The sequence below is a fragment of the Eubalaena glacialis genome, chromosome 7 (genome assembly GCF_028564815.1).
Source record: "Eubalaena glacialis isolate mEubGla1 chromosome 7, mEubGla1.1.hap2.+ XY, whole genome shotgun sequence".
In the NCBI taxonomy this organism is placed as follows: Eukaryota; Metazoa; Chordata; class Mammalia; order Artiodactyla; family Balaenidae; genus Eubalaena; species Eubalaena glacialis.
The window spans coordinates 39453097-39479129 of NC_083722.1; the positions used below are offsets into that span (position 1 = coordinate 39453097).

The 26033-nt window shown below is 50.4% G+C and overlaps 2 protein-coding genes across 7 annotated transcripts; both read right to left on the reverse strand.

Moving 5' to 3' along the window:
* Window positions 1-4243: 4243 nt before the first annotated feature.
* On the reverse strand, window positions 4244-6781 carry RPL10A (ribosomal protein L10a). Its single transcript, XM_061196342.1, has 6 exons — window positions 6692-6781; window positions 6270-6344; window positions 6114-6194; window positions 5611-5759; window positions 4732-4904; window positions 4244-4447 (listed from the first exon to the last, which is right to left on the reverse strand). The coding sequence occupies exons 1-6, from the start codon at window positions 6694-6696 to the stop codon at window positions 4277-4279; spliced, it is 654 nt and encodes a 217-aa protein (XP_061052325.1). The 5' UTR covers window positions 6697-6781; the 3' UTR covers window positions 4244-4276.
* FANCE (FA complementation group E) lies at window positions 6766-18964 on the reverse strand. 6 transcript variants are annotated; one of them, XM_061196336.1, is made up of 10 exons: window positions 18472-18964; window positions 15329-15953; window positions 14699-14743; window positions 14305-14373; window positions 13864-14007; window positions 13335-13458; window positions 13030-13108; window positions 11603-11669; window positions 10239-10364; window positions 6779-8693 (listed from the first exon to the last, which is right to left on the reverse strand). In XM_061196336.1, exons 1-10 carry the CDS (start codon window positions 18717-18719, stop codon window positions 8592-8594), a joined length of 1629 nt encoding a protein of 542 aa, XP_061052319.1. In that variant the 5' UTR covers window positions 18720-18964; the 3' UTR covers window positions 6779-8591. The 6 variants fall into 6 exon arrangements, with proteins under 6 accessions (XP_061052320.1, XP_061052319.1, XP_061052322.1 ...); XM_061196337.1 differs by lacking the exon at window positions 10239-10364 and having other exon boundaries at window positions 6766-6871; window positions 11603-11665; XM_061196339.1 differs by lacking the exon at window positions 10239-10364 and having other exon boundaries at window positions 11603-11665.
* Between the last annotated feature and the right edge of the window lie 7069 nt (window positions 18965-26033).

Here is a 26033-nt window from a genome sequence, read left to right on the forward strand (position 1 = left end):
GACTCCGCGCTTTCACTGCCAAGGGCCCGGGTTGGATCCCTGGTCGGGGAACTAAGATCCCGTAAGCCGAGCAGCACGGCCAAAAAAAAGAAAAAGAAAATAGGATTCAAGGGTCTTGTGAAAGCTTTGCTAACTCCAACCTTTCTCCCACCCCTCCTGCCGTGAGTTGAGCACTGAAGTGTGGCCAGCACTGGCCTGAGCCTTATGTTGCCTTTTCTCTTTAAGTGAAGTGACTTGCCCCAGGTGACTTCAATACTGAGATGGGCCCCCTGTTAAATCCCCACAGTCCACAGTGGCTACTACTGGTTCTCACCGCCCCATCCTCACTCCACACATGAGGAAAGAGCCTCAAGGAGGTGAGTGCTCCCGAAGTGGATGGCTGCTAGCGGGGGTGGGGCGGGGCAGGGGGCGGGGGAAGCTGGACCCCAACCTGCCCCTGTCTGCCTGGGAAAACCTCTCCCCTCTGAGCTGTCCTGTGCTCACACGGCCGGGACCACAGAGTAGAGGGTGGGGGACGGTGTCCTCAGTGGACATGGGTTGTTTATCAGAAATTCAAATTTAACTGGGCATCCTGTATTTTCATTTGCTGAATCTGGCAACCCTACTCTAGAATCTTGTCTTCTAGATCATTCTGGTCCAACCTCCAATTTTGCAGATGGGGAAACAGAAGAGGTTAAATGCTCTTCTCACTCAGCTGTCAGTGGTAACACCAGGATTTGAACCTGGTCTTCTGACTTTAAGCTCAGGCACTTGGTATACTATTAAATAATCAGGCGGCCTTTTGTCTTGGTCCACTGCATTGGAGGGACCCAAGACTGTTGCTTGCAGGATGGGGAGCGTGCCTGGAGCCCCAACCAGGTGGGAGGGGGTCCTGGAGATAGAAATGGTTTATGAAAGACCCACCATGTGCTAGGCCTAGGGCTGGATGCAAAATCCAGTCTCTACTAATAGGTGATTGTATCTGTTGGGTGCTTGAATCATCATCACATGGGTTGCCTTCATGCTCCTGGAGTAAACAGCCTCCAGGTGATTTCTATTAGAATAATGTAGGTCTCAGGCAGAAATATCAAGAAGTGAAATATGGCTGGCCTCCTCACTTGCCACCCCCCACCCCCATATACGAATGTAACAGATACAGGGGCACAGGGGCGGGTAACTACATAGTTTTGAAGTCTCAAAATAGGGAAGGAACCAGGATAAGAAGGTGGGTCTTGTGAGCCCAAAGCCCAGGGCTCTCTCCTGGAAGTGGCTCTCCCTGACCAGGGTTCTGTGGAAAGCTGTAAGAAAAGGCCAAGAAAGCAGGGGCCCAAAGAAGAGGCCGGTAGTTAGTTCTCTTTCCTGCCCCTCTTGTTTCTGATGTCCCTAGGGAAGATGGAGGCGGGCCATCATTTTGCCAATTCCACGGTCAAAGCCTGAGCAGTCCTGGGGTTTCATGGGGGCTCCTTATTTCCTTCTAGTACAAATGCTGGAGAACTGGGGCTTCCCAGATATCTGAACCCTGAATTCTAACTCAGATGCACACTAAGCTTTAGTCTAAAGTCTAAAATCATCTTAGAGGCTGGGGTTTAAGATAGCTCAACCCTCATTTATAATCGAATCAGTCTGCCACGACACGTGTTCTCCGTTGTTTGCTTTGCTTTCCCATTCTGCCTCCTGCTTTTTCCTTTCGTCTCTATCATGGTGCCACGGGCCTCTGGAGCGCAGGCACCACGGCTCTAAACAGCTTCTGGGCAGGCCAGCAGAAGGTAGTCAGTCATATTGGTTTAATAGAGTTGTTAGTTTTTAAGTACTCCTACCCCAATACATAAGGCATAGATTTATAAAGTGGAGTGGGTTTAATTTTTAAATTCAGGTGATGCAAATCAATAACCCGGTGAGACTCAAGTTCTCAAGTATTTCTAAAACATTCCCATAGTTTCCAAAACTATTTTTAAGGATTTCAATCCTTGGCTTTTTTCAAACAGGAGGGTGTGACTGATTCTGAAGGCACCTTGTTCTCCCCACTCATCACCATTAATGAGATAGATGACCTTGGGATGGCCTCCATTCAATCTGTCCTAAACCCAACCAAGGCAGACAAGCAGGGACTTGTGTGCCAGCCCTGGTACACACGTGTATGCAACTATACCTAACTGCCATTTTACAACTGCTGTTTAACTGAGTACTAAGTGCCTGGCACTGTGCAAAGCACGTCATGCTTTTAGTAGGTACCATCATCAGCTGCACTTTCCGATGAGTTTTCTGGAAGAGGCTGGCTCAGCAGGCTCCCAAGGCTCCTGAGTGGCAGAGCTGGGATTCACTCAGGCCCTGGGGGTGCCTCAGCCCACAGTCAACCACCTGGCTGGTCTTCTTGCACCCAAGAAATTGTATGCACAGTGTCATGGGAACCTCCTCTGTGAAACCCTTGCTCCACCGTGACGCTGCTCATTGATAGCACAGCTGCTGGTGCAAACAATTGTCTTTCTGGCTTCTAGAAGTGGTTTGCTTTTATCTCACAGGGCTTGTGATCATTATGGCTCTCAGGGTTGGCCACCAAAGGTGCACTGGGGCCCACCTTAGCAAGCATGTGAGGCCTGCTTGTTTGCCTTCACCTAATGGTTCTCACGTCTTTTATTTTCTCTTGCTGTACTCAGCTTTGTAAGACAGGATATAAAATGTACTCACTTGTCAATTACTTTTTATATTATATTCCTCTAGTCATCAAATCAAGTTTTTCTGCCTTATTTGAGGTGTTGCCTTTCTCCTTCTGATTACAAAAATCATAGAACTTCAGAAAATCCCCTAAATCACATAACTCCCAGCTTTGAATGTGGTCAACATCAGTATGTAAGCTTCCAATCACTTTAACTAGGCATAAAGTTTTTTCCTTTCAGTAAAATTGGATCCTAACTAGTTTCACAGCCAGCTTTTCCCCCTCCTTACCTATTGGGAACATTGTTCAACAAGCCTAGGTATTTCATTACTCCTAACTGTGGTTATATTACCAGAGGAGCAAGTTAGGCCTATCACCTTGAGAACCAAAATTCTCTGCTCATCACAAGATTAGCTATTTTACCTGCAGTTATAACTTGAAGGCTAAAATGACAAATCTTTTGGTGAATACCTTGTGCTCTTCACCGTTCAAATACAGATAAAGCTTGTTTTGAGAAGGTGCAGCATTTTTATTTATGCTTTGATTAGCCTTTCAGCTCTAGTTCCTTTATTTACCAAAGTTAAATGAGGCAGATTAAAGTCAAAGGTTAGGGATGTCCCTGGTGGTTCAGTGGCTAAGACTCTGCACTCCCAATGCAGGGGGCCTGGGTTGGATCCCTGGTCAGGCAACTAGATCCCTCATACCACAACTAAGAGCTCCATGCCACAACTAAAGATCCAGCGTACAGCAACTAAGACCCGGCATAGCCAAATAAATATTTTTAAAAATAAAGTCAAAGGTTAAATCACAGGTATTTCCCACCACACCAGAGCCACCTTTCCAGTGCTGGGTGCTGGAGGCAAGAACTGCCAACAGGAAGTTCCTCAGGCCAGGGAGGGGGCCTAGAAGTTTCCACAGGCAGATTCCACCCATTTGCCAAATTCCCCTAGACAACAGGGACCCTAGATCAGAGTATTATCAGGTCTTCTAATTTTTCTTCCTAAATATCTTACCTAGTAAATCACTATCCCCCAACGTAAGGGTACTCAATTTGTGGGTCAAGAAAGCAAATACTAGACCAGTTTCTCAGGGTATGTGGACCACTCTAGTCAGAAGCATCTAGGAAGCCAATCCCAGGCTCACCAAACCCCAATCTCCACTTGTAACTACCTGGGGATTCCTACAGACCAAGACCCCAAATGATTTCAAGGGATCAAAAAGCCCTCCAAACAAAAAGCCCATGTTAAGAACTGCTGGCATACAGGCATAGGTTAAGCATGCTGCCAAGGAAGGGCCAAGTCAGTGTCCTCAATGTGAAGGTTCTAACCCCCTCTTTCCACTAGTATAGTAACAGGCAGCGGCAGTACAGGCTGGGGTAATGGCCCCGATCTGCTCTTCTCAGGGTTATTTGGAAAAACTTCAGCCCTGATTAGCAGCCCTATTAGTATCCAGGAGATCTGAATAAGACTCCATGCTTTTGAGGGCAGAAAGAATGCCCTGCCTTGTTTGCAGTAAATGACTACCCATCACTGGCTCATCAGTGCAGTGCTGTGGCATGCAAGGTCAGCTCACAACGCAACCCCCCCTTCCCAAAGCCACAGGAGACGGTGGTAATGGTGGGAGTATGGTTTATTAAGCTGTGCCTTAGTACAGGCGCTGGGGCTTGCCCATGGTGCTCTTAATGTACAAAGCCCGAACGTTCTGCCAATTTTTCTTGAGCAACGACACCAGGAAGTTGACAGCTAAGTGGATGTTGTACACAAGCTCATCATCTGTCATTTTCACGTGGCCAACAGCCACTGCCAGACACAGCACCTGTGGGGAGAGGAAGGTCAAATCAGGTTGGTGGCTAGATTCAAGAGAATGTGGAGAGTGGGCCCGTCTACAAGCCAGATGGCCCATCCCTATGACCTCCAGTGACCTAATGAGCAGTGCTCTGGCCCCAGACCAAGACCAGAGTTATATGAAAAGCTTCAATCCTGTTAGGTGACTGTCACAAGTCCTAAGTATCCACAGAAATGCAAACCAGAGCTCCCCCTTGGAGAACGTGGGTCAACTTCACCACTGTTCAGCCTATGCAACCGGCTAGACCTTCTCACCTTCTTCATCTGGAACTTGATTGTGGACTTCACTTCATCAACTTTGGCCACCATGTTCTCATTGTGGGTCAGCAAGGAAGGGAACTTGCCGGCCTTATTCAGGCCTGGGCCCAGGATACGTGGGATCTGCTTGATCAGAGACTCTGAAGCCAAAAAGGCATCATACTTCTTGGCTGGTAAAGAGAGGAAGCCGTTAGGACCTGGCCCCTGAAGACACCTCTAAACAAGGCTATGAGACAACCGCAGAAGTGGCCTCTAACCAGCACTCTACCCCTTCCCCAGCTACCGAGTCTTTTTAATCCTCTCCCCGTTCCAGTATTATCTCCATCCTCTGGACTTTTACTGGCCCAACATTCACATGAAACCCGGTAGCAGGAGTCCAGGCTGACTCACAACCCATCTTGCAATGGAAAATGCTCACGCTAGTTAAGACTGCCTGGTTTCAAATCCTGCCTTTTTAGCTACACGACAACTGGGGAACCTATTTATCTGTAAAATGCTCAAATCACATAACCTAAAGGTTAAAATGAAATAGTGGGAGCTTTAAGTAGAAATTTCAATTCAGAATGTACCAACACCTGACCTGTCAATGTGACAGTTCTCGCTTGCTTAGAAAAGAACCACTGCCTGGCCTTCTTCCCTTATTAAATCCAGTCCTCAAAGCAAAACAGAATTTTCACGTGGCTAAAAAATACCACTCAAATTAACCAACCACAGCAGATCCTTTCTGTCATGACTCCACCCCATCATCACTTTAAAATCCAAATGGCAGAAATACCCCCGTTCTACCACTCCAGTGAGAACTGCCTCCACCCTACCCCAAATACAAAACCACACCATGGTGGGTGGGCAGGGAAGAACCACACCAGGCACACTCACCCAGCTTCTTGACCAGTTTCTTATTCTTGTTGAGTTTCTTCAGAGCCTCGATGTCCATGTGGGGGATATCCACAGCCTTGGCCTCATCACAATGCTGCTGGTCCCCCAGAACACACACGGAAAACTTGGGGCGGGGAGTGGACTTAAGCCTGCATTTTAGGGGACAGTATAGGTCACACCCAGCCCTGGGTCCCAAGTGCAGGTGAAGGGGTCTGGGACCGCTGCAGCACTGAGCCTTACCCAGAGCGTCCGCATTCACCAACAGCTAGTCTGGCTTCTCAAACTAGCCGGCGGGCTCAGCCAAGGCCTCCCCACGCCTCCCCTCTTGTTTTAAGACCCAGGGTGGGGGTCCGTCCAGCCACGCCTGCCCGGAGCAGGGGGTCTGAACTACCCGGGCACTTCAGTGCCGCACGTGCCTGGCCGCCTCGGGCTCAACAGGAGCCTGAAGGGAGGAGACAGGCATGGGGACACTGAGGGCTGGGTGGGATTAGAACGGTGCCAACCTGACGGTGCCCGAGAAGCGTTTGTCCTTCTGAGGGTCATAGTTCTTCAGGCTTATCTGAAGCTCCACCGTCTCCAAAAACCTTAAAAAAGCGTAACAAAGTTAACGGACCTTCCGCGGCTTCCCAAAGCAGCCCTCCGTGGAAGTCCGCGCTTACTTCCGGCGCTTGCGCTGGTTCCCGTGCAGGACTTCCCGCACTGCCTCGTAGAGGGTGTCTCGGGAGACTTTGCTGCTGCAAGAAGGAAGCAAGACGAGCGCTCAGGACCAGCGAGCAGTGGACCAATCCGTTGGGGTGTCAGAAGGCTCAGGCTCGGGGATGGTCCACGGAATACTCCCCGGGAATTCCGGACGCCAAGTGGGGCAATCTGGACCAGATGCAAACCCCGGGGAAGAGGGGCCCTACTGGCGGCCGGCCTTGGCACGCGAACTCCAACGCCAGGCCCGTAGGCCGAAGCCTGGCAAAAATGCTCCGCGGCGAAGCATAGGCAAGGACCCCCGATTCCGCCCGTAGTGTCTCCCTCCCCACGGGGGCGCCCGGAGGCGCGGATGAGTGTGGATAGCACTCTAAGCGCCACTAACCTCATACTCCCTGGCGCCGCGAGAACCGGAAAAGAGACAACTTCAGTTCGCGCATGCGCTCAAATAGGACCTGGTTATCGCGAGAGATGCCTTGTTCCCGCGGCTTCCCCCTTGAGAGCAGTCGGGTCGCTCAGTGCCGGGGGTGGGGCGCCGCGGCCGCCGCGTGTTGCACCGCTAGACCTGCGCGGAGACCACATGAGCTGCGGCGGTCTCGGGCGCCTGTTGCCACCAGCTGCTGCCCCAGGCCCTTAGGGAAGAGGCTGGGCCCAGGCCGGTGAGCTGCAGTAGTCACACTCCTGGGCGCCGCCCCGTGCCGGCCGCTGAGAGCGTGCAATTCCGACATGTTTGTCCCTTAAACCTCCTGCGCCGCTTCCTCCTGACCTTAGCACCTGCTTCACTTCTCAAAAGCAGGCTTTGCTCCTGACCTCTCTCCCTAATCATCCGGTTCTAACGGGGGCTCACGGCTTCTGAGGAAGTTGTAGGAAGGGAAATGTCGAGTTCTCTTCCTGGCGCCTCAGAGCCTGCGGTGGGGAGGAGCGGGTAAGGTTCTGTGATGAACTTTCACCTGATAGTTGACTCAGTAACATCTACAGGATCAGTGTCTTTTTGTTTGTTTTAATATTTATTTTGGCTGCGCTGGATCTTCGTTGTGGCATGTTTAGTTGCAGCATGTGTGATCTTATTTGCGGCATGCGAACTCTTAGTTGCAGCATGCATGTGGGGTCTAGTTGCCTGCCCAGGGATCGAACCCCGGCCCCCTGCATTCGGAGCGCTGAGTCTTTCCCACTGGACCACCAAGGAAGTCCTCAGGTTAAGTGTTTACTATGAACAAGGCGCCTAGCTAAGTGCTGTGGGAATATAGTTGTAGAACACACAAACCCACAGTACTGCACACCCTTTCTGCCTTTCCTGTCCAATAGGCCTTATCCTGTTCTCTGCTCACAGTAATCCCAGGAGCCCTTCAGATCCCTCCTCAAAAGCCATCATCTGCCCAAAAGTCTTCCCCAACTCCAGGCTGAGTCACTCTCACCCTCAAGCCCCCCTCCCCAGTGCAGGATGTACAGCCTCACCTACTCAACAGACAGCTCTGATAGGGCTGGGGTGGGTGGTATCATACATGATCTGGCCCACAGAACTCTACCACCTTCCCCTCACAGAACATTTCCCTTGGAAAAAGATGCCCCTGTCACTGAGCAGGGTGGGGGTGGGGTGGTATGTGTTAGTTTTCAGCAAACATCCAGAGTTAGTAGGAAGGCAGGCACTGCTTCTAATAAGACATTACTGAACTTCCTGCTTTTTATGAAATACCACTGATAAATTATTATTCAAGTCAGAAACAACACAGAGGATCATAACATACACTTGAGCACAAGAGATTTGTGCTAAGCATACAGGTCTCCCGGGGCTCCTGGAGCATCACTGTCGTCCACTCTGGGTCTGCTTTGACCCTATTGAGGCCTATCTTAACTCCTACTTTATTTATTATTATTATATTTTGGCCACATGTCACGGCATGCGGAACTCCCCCAACCAGGAATCCAACCCTCGTCCCCTGCAATGGAAGTGCGGAGTCTTAACCGCTGGACCATCAAGGAAGTCTGATGCCTATCTTAAAGTGTCTGTCCCCACAGCCTGAGGTAGAAATGACAAGGAGGCAGCCCAGGCTCAGCAGCTCTTGGTAATACAACTCACCCAGCCCCCTTAGCCCCAGACCCTTCCTGCTGGCTGGGAGGCCCAGATGGCCTCTCTGCAGCCTGGAGCAGGGAGGCAGTTGACCCCTGGGGTGGCCAGGCTCAGCCCTGACCCCCAGGCAAGGGGCAGGGTGAGGTGCTCAGGGCAGAGAAGTGTCCTTCGGGAATCTGATGAGGGAGGTCCGGGAGGGTGGTCCCTTGGTGGATGGTCAGGGGGCCAGATGTCTCAGGGCAGCCTGCAGGGACTTCCTCAGGAAAGTGGTATTGAGCTCCAGAGCTGCAGCCAGGCCCAGCCTCTGGGGCTCACTGATCTGGAGAGAAGGAAGAATCACGTCTGGACTCTAGCAGCTGATCCCTCCCCTCTCCCCTCTGCCCCTGGGCTCTGTTTAGTTAGAAGAGAGAAATCCAGGACACAAGGACAATAGGAGGAGATGACTCCCTGACCAATCTATCCTCATTATCTCACCATGGTTAAGCAAGGTGTTTGGATTCAGGTAGACCTGGGGTCAAATACTAACTGCACAACATACTGTGTCAGCCATATTAAGAATAGTTGACAATTATTAGGTGCTTACTATGTGGCAGCACTTTATATGCATGACTTCATTTAATCCTCACAATCCTCCCATTTTACAGATGAGGAAACTGAGGTTCAGAGACACTCCACTGTGGCTGACACATTCCTTCTGGACCACTCTTTCTTCCCTGACCTGTTGCTGCAACCTCCTGACCCATCTCTGCCCTGTACCTTCACTCTCCAATCCCCACTCCTTGCCAAGGCCAGAGGTTTCTTTATAGAATACAAATCTAATCAGGTCACTCCAGCTGAAGGCCCTGAGATAACCTCTGATGCCTCATATTGGAGGTCCTTCCAGGATCTACAGAGGGTCTTCAGAGGATCCAGGAGCCTCCTGAAATTGTGCATAAGATGTGTATTCATATTTCCATTTTTCTGGGAGGATGTATGCCTTTCACCAAATCATCAAATAGGCCTGTGATCCCAAGAAAAGGGTTAAGAGCCAAGAGAAGACCTGGTCTTCAAGATAAAGTCTAAGCTCCTCACCATAACCTACAGGGCCCTCCATTAGATGCTACCATGACTTGGCAATGTGACCTTGGGCAAGTTACTTTAACCTGCGTCTCAATTTCCTCACCTATAAAATGGAGCTAATAATAGTATCTTCTCATAGGACTAACACCTGGAATAAACTAGTGAGTTAACATATGCAAAGGGCTTAGAACGATGCCTGGAACGTATCAGGGGCTACAAGCATCAGCTCTCAGTATTTTAGCTCTCTAACTTCATCCCCTACAGCCATCTACTCTTGGGATTTTAGGCCTCAGCTACAATGATGTACCTGCAGATCCCCTGGGACATTCAGTGCTTACACTGTTTCTTTTGCCTGGAATGCCCTTTCCTTCATCTCCGCCCTTGACTACCACTCACCCTTTAAGAGTCAGGAAGCCTGTCCCAACTCCCAACCACAAACAAGGTTTAGTTGCCCCCTTTTCCTCTGTCATCAAATGCCCTGTGCATACCTTTCACCTGGCTCCTACCAGATGTTACAATGAGCCATTTATCATCTCTCTCCCCTCTCACTAACTGGGGGAGAGGGTCAAGTCCAGGACAGAAACTGTGATATGGTCACTGTTGATTCCCTAATGCCCTAGATAGCATCTGGCCCACAGCAGTGTTGGCTGGATGAATGAACTCCTAAGCAGTCTCACTCCCCTGTCTTGGGCTTGAACTTGTGGTTTCCCAGGCTAACACTCAGGGTTTTCTCCCTGGCAAACATATACCCTCATGGCAGCCTCAGAGCAGCAGAAGCAGCCCTCATGGCCCTACCAATACTCACATTGGCCTGATACTTGGTTATCACTGTCAGCATGAGCTTGGCATAGGCCATGGACGTGGTGGCTGCTGGCCCCTCTTTACAGAGTTTCTCCATCAACACACTGAACTTCTCAGAGGGCATCTCCACCTGCACATGTTAGGAGATTGGACAGTAGCACAAGAAAGGGCCCTGGATTCAACTCCCAACTCCATCACTTCCTAACCAGGTGACCCTGGGCAGGTCACTTAACTGAGACTCAGTTTCCACATCTATAAAATGGGGCTCATGATGTCAAACTCTGAAGACTGTGAAAAGGATTAAATGAGATTATGCACATAAAGCCTGGCACACAGGTCTCAAATAATGGTGGCCACTGTTGCACAGGCTCAGACTAGGAGATGGGGGGCAAGGATCCCTCGCCTGGCTTAGTGGTTGAAGATATAAAGGAGTGAGGTCCCAAGGGGGCACTGGCAGTATAATAACAACAGATCTTCATAGTCACAATTTAATAAACACTTATTATGCATTAGGTACCATTCTGAGCACGTTACACCAATTGTACCATTTAAACCTCACTCCAGTTTTATGTGGTAGGTGCTATCATCACTCTCCTTTTGCAGATGAGGAAACTGAGGCATAAAGAGGTTAAGTCAACTACCTATGTTATAAACAAATGAGGCAGAATTTTAGGTACTGATATATGGGAAAACTGCCGAAATGTACTGTTAGATGAAAAAAGCAAAGTGCAGAGCACTGAGCTTGGTGTGTTACCATCTATGTAAAAAGCAGGGGAAAAGTAAATTTCACCGTGTGTCCTTGTATATATACAGCATCTCTGGGAGGGTTCCCCTGCAACTAGTAACACCGATTAGCCCTGGGGAGGGGAATCTGGGTGGCTGGGGGAAATTTTTTCACTATAGCATTTTAAGCTTTCAAAATTGTGAACATATGAATCTATTACCTATTCAAAAATAAATTAGGCACTGTCCCTGGCAGTCCAGTGGTTAGGACTCCGCGCTTCCACTCCAGGGGGCATGGGTTCAATCCCTGGTCGGGGAACTAGGATCCCGCATGCCACGCAGTGCGGCCAAAAATTAAATTAATTAAATTAAAAAATAAATTAAATTTACACACACACATCAAAAAGTCCCTCCCCAAGGCCACACAGCTATTAAGAGGCAGAGCTGGGATTCACCGTGCAGTCAGCTCTCTGCTACCGGCCTTTCAAGCCCCTGGACCCTCCCACTGTCATGGGCACCCTGCCAGAGGGCAGTCATCCTGCTTGCTCCTCCATCACTGAAGGGGTCAGACACCCAGGAGCCGCACACCCAGCCACAGCACTGCAGCGCTTCTTTGTCCACTCTTCCCCAAGGCAGCCTGCTCACCTGCCGCTCCAGGAGTGACTGCAACACCAAGAAAGTCTCTTCCTTCCAGGGCAGCTCCAAGATCTGTCTGCAAGGCACAGGCCCCAGTGAGGAAAGCTCAGCCTCCCACCTGAGTCTGAGTATCTACTGCTCCTACCCCAAGGCAGGGCAAGGCCCTGGGGACAGCCAAGATCTCCAGCCAACAGAGGAAGTAGTCAGAGCCCCCCGATGCTGGCGGCCATCTAGCAGCCACTGCTGCAGAGCCCATACTCAGTGCTGGGAAGGCCACAGCCCAAGACCCCCGGGACCTGACATGAAGGATTTGGCAGTGAGAGGTACAAAGGTCCCCTGAAAAATAACCAGGAGTCGATAGTGCCTCCTGAGTTCAAAAGCGGAGGACGACCCAGGGAAGAGGAGGATGACGATGGGTGAGATGACACACAGGAGGCTTCCTAGAGAAGGCGAGACCTCCCTGCGGAGCCCAGCCCACGGTGAGGTCCACTCCAGCTGCACCTACTGTCCTCAGCTTGTTTGGAAAAGCAGGATGTCACATGGAAACGGTGCGGCTTCTTGGGTGCACAGACTTGGGTTTGATCCCAGGCTTTTGCACTTGCTGGCTGTGTGACCTTTGGCCACCTCCCTCAACCTCTCTGAGCTTCAGTTTTTCCATCTCTAAGGCAGCCGCAGCACTTACCTCACAGGATTGCATGAAGACTAATGACGTAATAAATCTAAAGCACAGAGAAAGTGCTCAATAACTGGTGGCTGGCAGTATTTTTGCGACTGTCCCCTTCTCATATTATATTTAGCATTTCATATTTCACGTTAGTGTCCAGTGAGATCTCACCTACTCATTATTTCTACATGTCTGTATCTTGACTCCCCAATTTTGATACCCAAATTTAACACCAATTTAATAACAATATTTGAGCACTCACTAGGTGCCAAATACTGTGGCGAGGCCATTATATGCATTATCACATTTACTATCTAGAAAAACTCTACAGAGTTCATACGTAGAAACAGAGGCTCAGAGAGATGGAATAACCTGTTTAAAACTTACACATTTAAATAAAAGGCAAGGTTGAGATCTGCAACCATGTCTGTCTGACTCCAGAGCCAGTGCTCTGAACCACTATGCCATGTTCCAACTACGCCAAGAACTCAAGAGCTGGAGCACCAGCCTCTTCGCATTCCTGGGGGCACCTGGCACAGAAGACTGAAACGCTGGGCTTGGGAAGGTGCATGGGATGGCAACTTCCAGGGGCCCACAGGTGGGAAGGCACAAGCCAGGCTCAGGACAGCGAGAGGGGGCATCGGCTGTGCCACTGCCTGTATTTCAGGCACAGGGCCTGGTACCCAGCCGGCTCCAAGTCCAGAATGCCAAGAGCAGGTTTGGCCAGAGGGAGGAGGTGCGGGTGGGGCCAGCGTGGAGCTTGTACACTCACCCCAGCATTAGAGCCTGCATGTCCGGCTCCAGGGCCTCGTCCTTTGTAAGGCAACACAGTAACTCTGTTTGAGCTGGACCTGGGTGGGCGACAGCAGAGGGGAAAAGTCTGGGAGAAGCTGGCAGGAGAGAATGGGGCTAGCAGGGAACAAAATGCCTGGCCCTTTACAGATGGCATCGTCAGGGAAGCAACAGGTATCTTCACTCATTGAAAACTCAGCTCCTGCCAGGGCCACCCGGGGGGGTGAAGGGTGCTGGGAACAGACAGGGCAGAGCTACCAGGCCTGGGGCCCATTCCAGAATTACCTGTTCCTGCGGCTTGGAGCACAGGGCCAAGGAGGGCTCTGCAGACGGCGTAGGTGTACTTAGTACAGAAGGAGGTCAGGGCAGTTGTGAGCAAGCGGGAGGCTGAGGAAGTCAGGGAGAGAATCTACAGCCAACGGGGAGGAAAATATTAATTTCTTTCTTCTTCCTTCCTATCAGTGTTTATTGAACACGTATTTCAGAGGCTCACACATTACAGTACAGAGGGAAAAAAAGTTCTTTTATCTAGGACTTACATGGATCCACTCATCGGAAAGGACACAAAGCTCCCTTCCCCAGCTCCCAAATCCCTGATCCCAAACCCCTTCCGCTCTGTAAGGATCTGGGGCCCAAGAGGGAGGAGTTAGATGCCACGTGGGTAGATGGCCTAGGGGGCTATGCCCTTCCCTTGCCCCAGGCTCCCCAGACAAGCAGATGCATGCAAGGCTGGGAACCCCCTCTCCCACCCTGCTGAGGGTTCAGACTCTCCCTCACTGTCCCTGGCACGCCATGTGCGTCCCAGCGCACCTACCCGTCCAAGGAAGAGGCTCCTGGTCAGCACAGTAGCATTGCTGAGGCTGAGGTCTGGTGAAAGGGCCAGCAGCCAGGTGCAGAGCTGCAGGAGACCTGTGTCCGAGAGCTGCGGGAGCTGCAGCTGGGCACACACCAGGTCCACCTGCCAAGGAGGAGGGAGGACACCGGGACACTCAGCCTGTCTCTGCTGGGCTGTCTCAATCCAACCGGGCAGCAGAAGGGGCGGGGCCAGGACACTCCAGGGTAAGGTAAGGTGGGGAGAGCTGCCCTACGGGGAGGAACCAAGGGCTAAAAGAAACCACTGAGGGTCACCCCTGCCCCTGAGACCAAAAAACCCAACAAAATCCCCTCCCCAAATTCCTACATGAGGCAGGGAAACACAAACTTAAATGGAGAGAGGGACCGTGTCCTCAGGGCCAGGCGGTTTTTCTGGACTTACCTGGCCAGGACTGCATTCGTGGAGAAGCTGCAGCTCAACTGGTGGGGTGCCCTCCAGCCCTTCCAACCCCTGGGAAGGCAAATCCCATGTTAGGACCTGCAGAGCCCTCAGTGACAAGTCACTGAGGCCACCCCTTCAATTGGCAGAGTGGGTGGCTAAGGACCCCAGAAGGTGCTACTAGAGGAGAGGAACTTGCCTGGAGTTAGAACCTGTCTCAGGTTAGACAACATACTTGGACCAAGAAAAGCCTTTGCAGGGACTGTCCTCAGACCTTCATTCCAACCCCCTCACCCAAACAGCCTGTGCCTCACTGCACTGGGGCTTCCCTGGGCACAGCTGGGGTCCAGGCAGGGGGCGGAAGAAGGGTTACGGGTAGGAGAGTAAGGCCAGTCACCTTCCCGAGGGTCTTGAGCAGCTGCTGCAGCCTGGGAACTTGTTCCTGCAGAGGACAGCCCAGTCACTGCCATGTCCCCACCCACGCAGCATGGCCCCCAACCCAGACCCAGCCCCCTCTCTGAGAAGGCCCCAGGTCAGTGGGCGCTAGCGGGCAAAGATGATTCAAGAGAGCCAGAACATGAAGCCTAAACCTTGCAAAGTGCTTAAGAACTCAAACTAGACAAGACCTATGTAAACCCAACTGAACAGACTTGTCTTCTCTGCATCCATCCTAATGGGGGCAGACCCAGGCCTTGGGCTGGGAGAACAGGCTGGATGCTGGCATGATTCCCCCATTCCCATAAGATGGGTGACAGGGGTAGCTCCAGAGCCTTTCCTCTTCCGTGCTATCCTTAACCTCACACTATTGATCATTAGGTCAAGGGCTCCCACCTCCAGTTACTCCTGTCCCCACCCCCTCCTCAGAATCTGTGGAGCAGAAACTACATTCCCTCAACCCCACCTCCTTCCCCTTGCTCCACGGACTACAGTCATCCCAAGTGGGACACAGTATCCCAACAGGTTTCTGCCCTGTATAAACCCCCCATTCCTGAAGAATCACTCTAAAGCAGCCTCCTCACCCTAGTACCTGGATAGCTCTGGGCAACTCCAAACTCTCAGGTAGGCCCTTAGCATCCTCTAGACTCTGACCAGCTTCACTGGGCTTAGGCCCCAAAGCAGGCTGGTTCTTAATGGATGATGCACCTCCTCCACTGGCCAGGGATTCCAAAGTTTCATGTTCAGGTCTGTTTTCCTCATGACTTTCTTCTTCTTCCTTTTCCAAACACCGGAGCCTTTTGGGGGCCCTCCCCCCCTCAGGACTGGCAGGCTCCTCCTCCCATTCCTTTCTGCGTTTCCCAGGCCACTGGGAGTCCTCGACCTCCTCCTGCTCTTCTTTCCCTTCAGGATCTGGAGCCTGGGCCAACTTCAACTTCCTGCCCCCTTGGCCCAGCTGCCTACACAGGCCTCGGAGCTGTCTCTGGCACCTTTTAGACAGCGGGGACGCTCCCTCAATGGAGACCCCAACACCCAGATCCCTTCGCAGAAATTCCCCAAGGGCCCGGAGCCAGGGATCAGGGTCGGGCCTTGGATCCCGCTGCACAATCTGCAGCACAGGGAGGAGACTGCTTTCAGGCAGCGACGGCCAAACAGCCATCAGCAGGGACATCAGGTTCCTCTGGCATAACGGGGGCAATCGCAGCAGCAGTGGTTTCCTGGGTAGCAGAGGGAGAACAAGCAGTTAAGAGTGTCTTGCTGAAAGGAACATAGGGCAGACTGGGTAGAGCTAGAGGCTAGATGGCACCGGACAGACGGGGGCGCTGGTGGGCAGTACCTGCGAGTCAGTATGGATGGAGGGGACAGCATGGAAATCATTCAACAAGTGAGCATCTATTCTACACTACACTAGGCCCTGTTCTTCGACATCTCCTATTTCAGCTCAAAAATTCACGTTGAAACCTACCCTATAATAGATCCATGCTTGTTTTATGTAAAAAAAAAGAAAAAAAAAAAAAGCCCTTTCCCAAACTTTACGTAAAAATAATACTCCAGAATACTGAGCAATGCTTAGCCTGCAGCCCTGTGCTCCCCTTGGCAGTCCCCTGGAACTCACAGGGTCACATCTGTCCAGCTCTGATGTTCCTTTCACTGAACTGAGTTCCTGAGAGGCAGAAGCTGTGTCTCTTTCCTCTGTGTCCCAGTACCCAGCACAACACCAGCCTAAAGCAGGCACTTGGTGCACATTTATTGACTGAATTAAACCTCTGAGAATAAGTGTTCACAGATCAGCAAGACTACTGTGGACAGAGCAAAGTAGCCATCTGTAACGTGACAAAGGCATGAATGCAGATGCTATGTGACCTGAGGCTTGCTGGAGTGGCAAGCAGGTCATGAGTGCATCTAGCCCACCACCCATCACGCCTCTGCACCTCTGTATACATGACTTTGTGGGGCTGTTTGTCATCACACACAGAGGCACTTGGGATATATGAGAGGGGAATGAAACGTTTTATTTTTGTGTGTGGAGAAAAAACACTAAATGAGAGAGAAAACTAGAGTAAAAGTTAAAAAGATCGTCAATTTGTGGTGGAGGATACTGGGAGTAGAGAAGTGGAGAAAAGCCTACTCCAAGGACTTTTACCTTTTTTGTGCATGGACCCCCTTATCAGAATAAGAGGGTTAAACGCATAAAATACATAGGATTACAAAAGAAAACAATTATACTGCAGTACAGTTCTATCCAGGGACCGCAGGTTAAGTTCCATTCCCCTTACTCTGTCCAGAAAGAGCCAGACCATTGGGTAAACATTTCTAGAGCATCCAATTTGCGGATTCAGAAAATTCTCTTGACCATTCTCTTGAAAGAAATTCAAGATGCAGTGTGGGAAGAAAATAATAGAACTTCTATTTCTATTTATCTAAAACATAAAAAATTAAGTATTACAAATATTTAAAATATGGATTGGCCCTCCATATTCCAGTGTCCAGCCCAATTCTTAGGGAGGGGTAGTCAAGGAGAGTGGGAGGCCTGCTCTTCAGCCCCCTAGAGGCTGAAGGTGGCACCTCACTCCGTTACTTTCTGTATTTTACTTAACTAGATAGTTAAGTGCATCTATGGACGCTGTATTATCTTTCTTAACAAAACGAACCCTCACAAAATGGACACATGGCTTACAAGGATGTCAGAAAAGAAACTGACTACCAGTAATGAAAGCACAACTTAATTTAAAAATGGCAGAGCCGACACTTCTGCTCCTAGTAGGGATTCTTAGCCACATAAAGAGGGGGAAAAAAGTTCAAAGTCACCCAAAAGACTAGAAATTATCAAGAACACCATCCTTAAGGTAAGCGATCTTGCCCTAAACTGTATATTATGCTTTGAAAAACTGATAATATAAAGCCAGCATGATCAGATGTTTATTGTCATTTACCACGTTTTAAATTTCTATTTATGGGGACTTCCCTGGTAGCGCAGTGGTTAGGAGTCCGCCTGCCAATGCAGGGGGCACGGGTTCCATCCCTGGTCCGGGAAGATCCCACATGCCGCGGAGCAACTAAGCCCGTGCGCCACAACTACTGAGCCTGTGCTCTAGAGCCCATGCGCCTCAACTCCTGAGCCCGCATGCCACAACTACTGAAGCCTGTGCGCCTAGAGCCCGTGCTCCGCAACAAGAGAAGCCACCGCAATGAGAAGCCCGCGCACTGCAATGAAGCGTAGCCCCCGCTCTCCGCAACTAGAGAGAGCCCACGTGCAGCAACGAAGACCCAACACAGCCATAAATAAATAAATAAATAATTTTTAAAATTTTCTATTTATGTATACTTGACAATGTACGTATTTTAACACACGTGTACTCTTGACCTATACTGGAGGTAAGAGATCGAGTTTTTTAGAGATGGAAATGTGTGATTAAAATTAATTAGAATCCACTGACTTATAATTATTCATTTACACCCAACCGAGGGCAGGTGTCTTCCGTCTAGGTAGGCAGCACTGCACCCAGTACCTACGCTATGAGGGTCTGCCGGAGGCCCCTCCTCACAGGGCGCACGGCAGGGACACGCTCTCGGGGAAAGTATTTCACCTCTCCGTGCCTCGGTCTTCTCATCTAGAGAAGTGGGTAGCGCCAGCCCCTGCCTCACACCACCGTGGAGGATGACGGGCGGCGCCCCGAGCTACGCCAGCGGCCGCCGCGACCAGCAGGGCAGGAGGAACGCGGGCGGACGACTTACAGCTCCAGGCGACAGTCCGGGCCCTCCACGACGGGCTCCTCCTGGCACAGCGCCTCGAAGACGCGGTCCCAGCCGAAAGGCTCCCCGCCGCGGCCGCTCAGAGCCCGCAGCACCCCCAAGCCGCGCCGCGCCCCGTCGGGCCCCGCCTGCAGCGCCTGCAGCAGGAGGCGGGCGGGGGCCTCTAGGTGCGCCCAGGGCGCCGGCTCCGCGCCCTCAGCCTGAGCCGGTGCCGCCTCCGGGGCCTCCATGCCCGGGGCCAGGGAGCCGCGCCGCCCCGCGCTCTGGTTTCGGGCCTCAGCTCCGGGGCCTGGGGAAAGGGAGGCGGACGACAGCGCCGGCCCTGATGCTGCGGCCGGCCCCTTCCCGCGCGCGCCACATTCCCTCCTCAGCGTTCGGGGAGGCTCTCGGACTCGCACCCCGCCGGAGCGCGAGACTAGAGCTGTCAGAAAGGAAAGGAACGGGGAAGTGCGGCTGGGGCTGGGCGCAAGGGCAGGCCGGAAGGGGCAAGGAGGAGGATAGCAGTAGGGAGGCGGGGCTAAGGCCGAGTGCAGATCTGCTGACGGGGCGGGACCAGTGTGGGGGCGGGGCCACAAGGAAATAGGTTTGTGGGCGGGGTCATGCAAGAGATAGAGTGGGGCGGGGGTAGGCGTAGGAGCGGGTCCTCTGCGGCTGACCCTAACCTTCCTTCCTCCACCAATCGCTGAAGTAAGTGAGGGGGCGGGCGTACAGAATGGATATCAGGGATCCTGTTGGTTGTACTTCAGGATCCAAGTATCATTTAATTTTAGCTGACGCCCATGTTGCTTATAGATCATGGGCTTTGCCATAGGATTTGATCATAATTTACCGTAACGTCACCTCTTCCACAGGCAGTCAACTGCCATCATTCGGGTTTTAGTCCTCTCCAGAAATGTTTGATCTACTAATATACCCGAGAATGGAGTCGCAGTAAAACCTAATGCCATCTATATGGCCAAAGGCATTCCTGTAAACTTCCTCCCTAAGATCAAGAAGTGGCCTTGCTCTGGTTGTTTATAAGGGACCAAGAGTGCCTCCACTTCCCAGGGTTTTGGTTTAAGGAAATCTGCTGGAGGAGGCAGGCTTCCAGCGAAGGGAGGGACCATAGCAGAGGATAGGAATAAAGGCAGAGGGGAGAAGAGCCCCACAGCGCTCCATAAACCCTCCTTTGAGTGTCAGCTTGTATTTCCATCCTCCCAGCTTCTGCTGCCATGCACACATCCACTCAATCAATAAATCTTTACTGAGCACCTAGGGCTCAGGATGCAGGGAACAAAATAAAGACCTTTGCCCTCATTGTTGCTGACCCTCAATTGAGGAGAGACAGACAACTAAGTGAACAATAGAATGTTTGCTTGTGATAAGTGCTTTCAAGGATATAGCAGGGAAGGGAGATAGAGTGAGGTAGTTTTAAATAGGTGGTCAGGCAAGATGAACCTGAAGGAGATAAGGGAGCAAGCCAGGTAGAGGTCTATGAGGAGACCATGTCGGGCAGAGGGAACAGCAAATGCAAAGGCTCTGGGGCAGAGGCATGGCTAGAGCAGAGTGCACTTGCTGGGGAGTAACAGGAGAGGTAACCAGACCAGATCTTGTGAGGCCTTGACGTCATAGAGAGGAATTTGTCTTTCACCCTGAATAGTATGGGAAGCCATAGGCATATTTTGAACTGGATCTGATTTCCATTAGAGCCAAATTTTTTATTTTTTCCAAAATGATTTCAAGGGAGGGACTTCCCTGGTGGTCCGGTGGTTAAGAACCGTCTCGCAACGCAGGGGATGCCGGTTCGATCCCTGGTTGGGGAACTAAGATCCCACATGCCACAGGACAACTAAGCCCGTGTGCCACAACTACTGAGCCCGCACACTACAACTAGAGAGCCCGTGTACAGCAACTACAGAGCTCATGAGCTCTGGAGCCCATGCATCACAACTAGAGAGAAGCCCACACACTGCAAGGAAGAGGCTGTGCGTCGCAACAAAAGATCCCATGTGCCGCAACTAAGACCTGATGCAGCCAAAAAATAAAATAAATAAAATTTTTAAAAAATGATTTTAAGGGAGCTATTGGAAAAGACTACGGAGTATTTCTTAGATCAGTGGTCCCCAAAATTTTTGTCACCAGGGACCGGTTTCGTGGAAGAAAATTTTTCCACGGATGGGGGTGGGGGTGGGGTGGATGGTTTGGGGATGACTCAAGTGCATTACATTTATTGTGCACTTTATTTCTATTATTATTACATTGTAATATATAATGAAACAATGATACAACTCACCATAATGCAGAATCAGTGGGAGCCCTGAGCTTGTTTTCCCGCAACTAGATGGTCCCATCTGGGGGTGACGGGACACAGTGACACCCGAAGTGTGTTGCTTATGTCCAGTCTACTCCGTAAGATGCAGCTTCATTGTCACTTGCCACTCACTGATAGAGTTTTGATATGAGTCTACAAGCAACTGATCTATTATGGTCTCTGTGCAGTCAAACCCCTCTGCTAATGATAATCTGCATTTGCAGCTGCTCCCCAGCGCTAGCATCACTGCCTCAGCTCCACCTCAGATCATCAGGCATTAGATTCTCATAAGGAGCATGCAACCTAGATCCCTCGCATGCACAGTTCACAGTAGGGTTCGAGCTCCTATGAGAATCTAATGCCACTGCTGATCTGACAGAAGGCGGAGCTCAGATGGTAATATGAGCGATGGGGAGCGGCTGTAAACACAGATGAAGCTTCGCTCACTGCTCACCTCCTGCTCTGCGGCCTGGTTCCTAACAGGCCACGGACTGGTATCGGTCCGTGGCCCAGGGGTTGGGGACCTCTGTCTTAGATAGTGCCTGCTTTGCAAAGGGCAAAATAGTAGGAAAGAAGTTTCTTCCAGGAACCTCTATCTCAGTTTATCAGTTCTAACTTCATAGGAGATGTTTTTGGTCTTCAAATGACCAAATGATGTTGGGGGCAAAGGGGTGGAGGCCCTGATTAGTGGGCAGGGCCAAGAATGCTAAACAGCCTTCAATGCCCTGCCCATCCTCAACTGCCAGCCTTATCATGGTGGCTCTGGTTCATTCCCACCAAGGTCTGCATTCTAGCCAATGGGAAGGAGAAAAGGGAGAAAACTTCTAAGTGTGGTTCAAGAACCATACTTGGAATCCACAAGGATTCCAAGGGGGAATCCTTGTGACCCTTTCATGGGATCTCTGACATTACTATTTTTATAATACCTACATTATTTGCCCTTTCTGTTCTCATTCTCTTATGAGCATAAAGTGAAGTTTTCCAAAGGCTAAGTGACAGGTGATATTGCAACAGATTAAATGCAGAAGAAACCCTTGGTGGGGGTAGGGGTGAGGGTGCACCTGGGCTATAAGTAGACACTCTTCAGACACCAGCAGTGATGGCTTAGGTGCACTTTATTGGTTTTCTTTCAGAATCCTTCTACAAAAGAGCAAAGTTAAAAACCAAGTCCCTGGCAAGAGGGTGAGAACCCTTCCTCTTTCCCGAGAGCCATCCCCCCTCCCCATGTTCCCCAGCTGTGTCACTGCTGCGGTTCATGGGGGTGGAGCACTTGCTACTTTCGTCCCCCACCAAGCTCCAAAGGGAAAAGACCTACCATCTGGCAACCCCTGCTCCTCAGCCCCATCCCCCCACACGTTGATCCAGGTTACAGGAGGCAGTGGTAAGAACTGTTGGGGTCCAGGAAGAGTTCTGAACCCCAGAAGGCCATGGTCAGGGCACAGTTCATGAAGAACACTTCCTCCTCTGGCTCGGTGCCCCCTAGGAACGCTGTTTTGCCCACCACCTGAGAGTAGAAAAAGAAATCAGTGAAAAACCATCAGCTTCGACCCCAGTTGTACCTGGTACAGGGGAATCAAGGCTGACACATAAGGTTAGGCAGGTTGTACACAGCACAAAGGTACCACATCTAAGCAGGCACCATTAATGTCATAGACATCATACATAGGTTTTACATTTATCACAGACATTTATTATAAACCATGGCCAGCAGCCTCCCCGACCCCTTATCCTTGCTGTTACCACCTCACTCACAGAGGCCAGCTGCATACTCCCGGGCCAGGGAGGATCAGAACTCGGGGCCTTATCTGGGAGCTGGTGCAGGTAAATGCAGTCTGACTTGAAGGGGCAGCGGCCATTCCCTCGCATGAAGAACCGGCATCGAATCTGGCTATGAGAGGGCAGAAGGATAGAAGACCATCACCTTCAAGCCCAGCTGCCCCAGGAACAAGGGGCACTCAAGACCGACATGTAAGGTTGGGTAGGTTATACACAGCACAAAGGCACCATATCTGTGCTGGCACCTCTAGGATCACACAGACAAGTGTAGATGTTACATTTACTACAATTATTTCCCAGCAGATGGCAGTAAAGTGTCTTAAGTGGTACCTTTCTCTTAATTCCCACAAAGTCTATTTGGGACAGAAGTGACCCTGGGAATCTCCTTTCCTTCTTTGAACTAAGTTTCAGTAATACCACCAAAGGAGGAGGGAGAGCAGATAACCCTATAATGTGTCTCTGTAACCAGGTTAGAACAATGCCCTCTTCTGAGGGGTGGTCTTCTGATTTGGTAACTGCTAGCTAATGAAATTGATTAAGAAGTTTCCCACTTCTGAGATTTCAAATTTCATTCTGTGAAAGGTCAGATACAGGAAGGGTTTGTGGGCAACGTGTGATCTGCTTAAGTAGGAACAGCTTTTTCTTGCACAGAAAGATGGACGAGAGGGAGAAAAAGATAAAGCGCATATTTATAGCCTTTTTCCTTTTTCCTGCATCATCACCTCTCTGCTTGACTCCAACGCAGTTGAGTCTTTCCCACTTCCTGCAGTCCCAGCGTGAATGGAGGATCCTGCTGACCACCAAGCTGGAAGCCTGGGAATCCCTCTAAAATGACTGTCCCTCTTCCTCTTCCTACCATTTGACCAAATCTAGCATCAGGAACCCCTCCATCCAGATAGCATCCAAAACCACCCCACTCAACCTGACCAGATTCTCCATCAGCCTCCCTCACCCAGCTCTCACGTGACAGTACCAGTCCTGTGGCCGTCTATCTGGAAACATTAATCATCTTACAGTTTCCTTTCAACCTCATGGTCAGTTGGCTACCCAGGTATGGCCCTTCTTCCTCTCAAGTCAATATCCTCCCCATGGTTCCTTGTAGTCCATGCTATAAGTCAGGATGCCTGGGTTCAAACCCACTTCCTTACTTAAGCCCCATAGACCTTGCCTCACTTTCTCCTTCTACAGCGTGATAACAGTAAGAGTCTCTACTTCCATGGTGGCTTGTGGGATCTTAGTTCCCCGACCAGGGATAGAACCTGGGGTCCTGTCAGTGAGAGTGCCGAGTCCTAACCACTGGACTGCCGAGGAATTCCTATACTTTCCTGCTTTAAAAAAAAAATCAGAAATAAAAGCCAAGCAGGGCTTCCCATCATGCTGAGAGAACCAGAGTTTCCCTGCGTGGATCCTGAGCCAGGCTAGAAGAGAAACTTGGCCTTGACTGTCTCAGTCACTCACTATTATTCACTGGGCTTTCTGGAATAGTGGAAATAGCTCACACCCTCACCTGCCGTCTTGGTCACTCTGCACTTCCAGGATTTGGGGGATCCCATGCTGGGAACCACGGCTGAGAGGGTATGGATCAGGGGCTGCTTCCCCTCTTTCCTAACCTGAGTCATGGTCCCCCTGCCAGGCTCACCTGGTCCGAGCCTTGAAGTTCCTGATGAGTTGCTCCTTCTCAGGCCCCTTGCTCACCCAGAATTTGCAGGGGATGATGTAGCTGGAAGGGACACGGCACTGGGGACAGGCCCTGCGGGGTGGGATGGGGTGGGAGGTGGGAGAGGAGTAGTCACAAGCCCATCGGCCTGTCTCTGAGCCCACCCCTCTGTGGGACCTTTCCCTCCCTCCCTGCTGGCCCCTCCATGACACTGACTTGATGACACCCAGCGGGAAGTCCCCTCGGCTCTTCCGCCAGGTGCGCAGGCAGCCCAGGCAGTGGGGGTGGCTGCAGTTGGGCAGGATGCCAAAAATCCGCTCGGCCTCTGGCTTGTTCCACACCTTGTCCATGCAGATGCCACACACGATGTCCCGACTGTCCTGCACCCTCTGCAGCCACGGGCAGGGTCAGAGCACATCCTCCCTTCAGCCCCCACCCTGCCAACACACACACACACACACACACTGCCACCCCAAATACAGCCCCAGGGAACACAGAGCCCTCCTCCAGCAGGTCTGGGCATCCCAGAGGTCCAGCATGGCATCCTCTTCCCCTCCCCCTCCACTACCTGCTGCACCTCAAGGTCCAGGCTCTGAAGTGGGGCCAGGAGCTCCTGGACAGGGTCTGACATAGGCCGAGACTTCGGGAAGTAGCTGTGATCACCATCAGCAGCTGTTGGGGAAAACTGGATCCATTCATTCATTTACTTATTCATGTGGTATCTCCTGAGCGTCTGCTGCATGCAAGGCCCTGAGGGTGTGTAAAGTTCTGTCCACCAGTAGTTCAGAGTCTAGTCAGAATTATGTCTCTAACACAACTGTTTAGACCTGTGCTATTCAATACGATAGCCACCTGCCACATGTGGCTATCAAGCACCTGGAATGGAGCTAGTCTGAATTCAGATGTGTCGTAAGTGTAAAATGCACATGAGATTTTGAAGCTGAATACCAAAAAGTCTCTAAAATGTTTCATTATTAACTTTTTATATTAATTACATATTGAAATGATATTGGATATGTAATTTTTGATATATTGGGTTAAATATTAAAATTAATTTCACCTGTTTCGTTTTCCTTTTTTTAAAATGAGGCTGCTAGAAAATTTTTAATTACATGCGTGAATTGTAAAATGGTGCAACCACTTTGGAAAACAGTTTGGCGGCTCCCTCAAAATATTAAACATAGGGTTAACATATGATCCAGCAATTCCACTCCTAGGTATATACCCAAGAGAAACGAAAATATACATCCACACAAAAATTTGTACATAAGTGCTCATAGCAGCATTATTCATAATAGCCAAAAAGCAAAAACAACCCAAGTATCCATCAACTGGTGAATGAATAAAACAAAATGTGGTATATATCCATACACTGGGATATTATTTGGCCATAAAAGGAAATGAAGTACTTCTATATGCTACAACATGGATAAACCTAGAAAATATTATACTAAATAAAAGAAGCTAGACACAAAAAGGCCATATATTGTATGATTCCATTTATATGAAATGTCCAGAATAGGCAAATCCATAGAGACAGAAAATAGATTAGTGGTTACCAGTGGCTGGGAGGGGTTGTGGATGGAGAGTGACTGCTAATGGGCTTCTTTTTGGGGTAATGAAAATCTTCTAGAATTAAATAGTGCTACTAATAAGAACCTACTGTATAGCACAGGGAACTCTACTCAGTACTCTGTAACTACCTATATGGGAAAAGAATCTAAAAGAGCGTGGATATATGTATATGTATAACTGATGCACTTTGCTGTACAACAGAACACAACATTGCAAATCAACTATACTCCAATAAAAATTAATTAA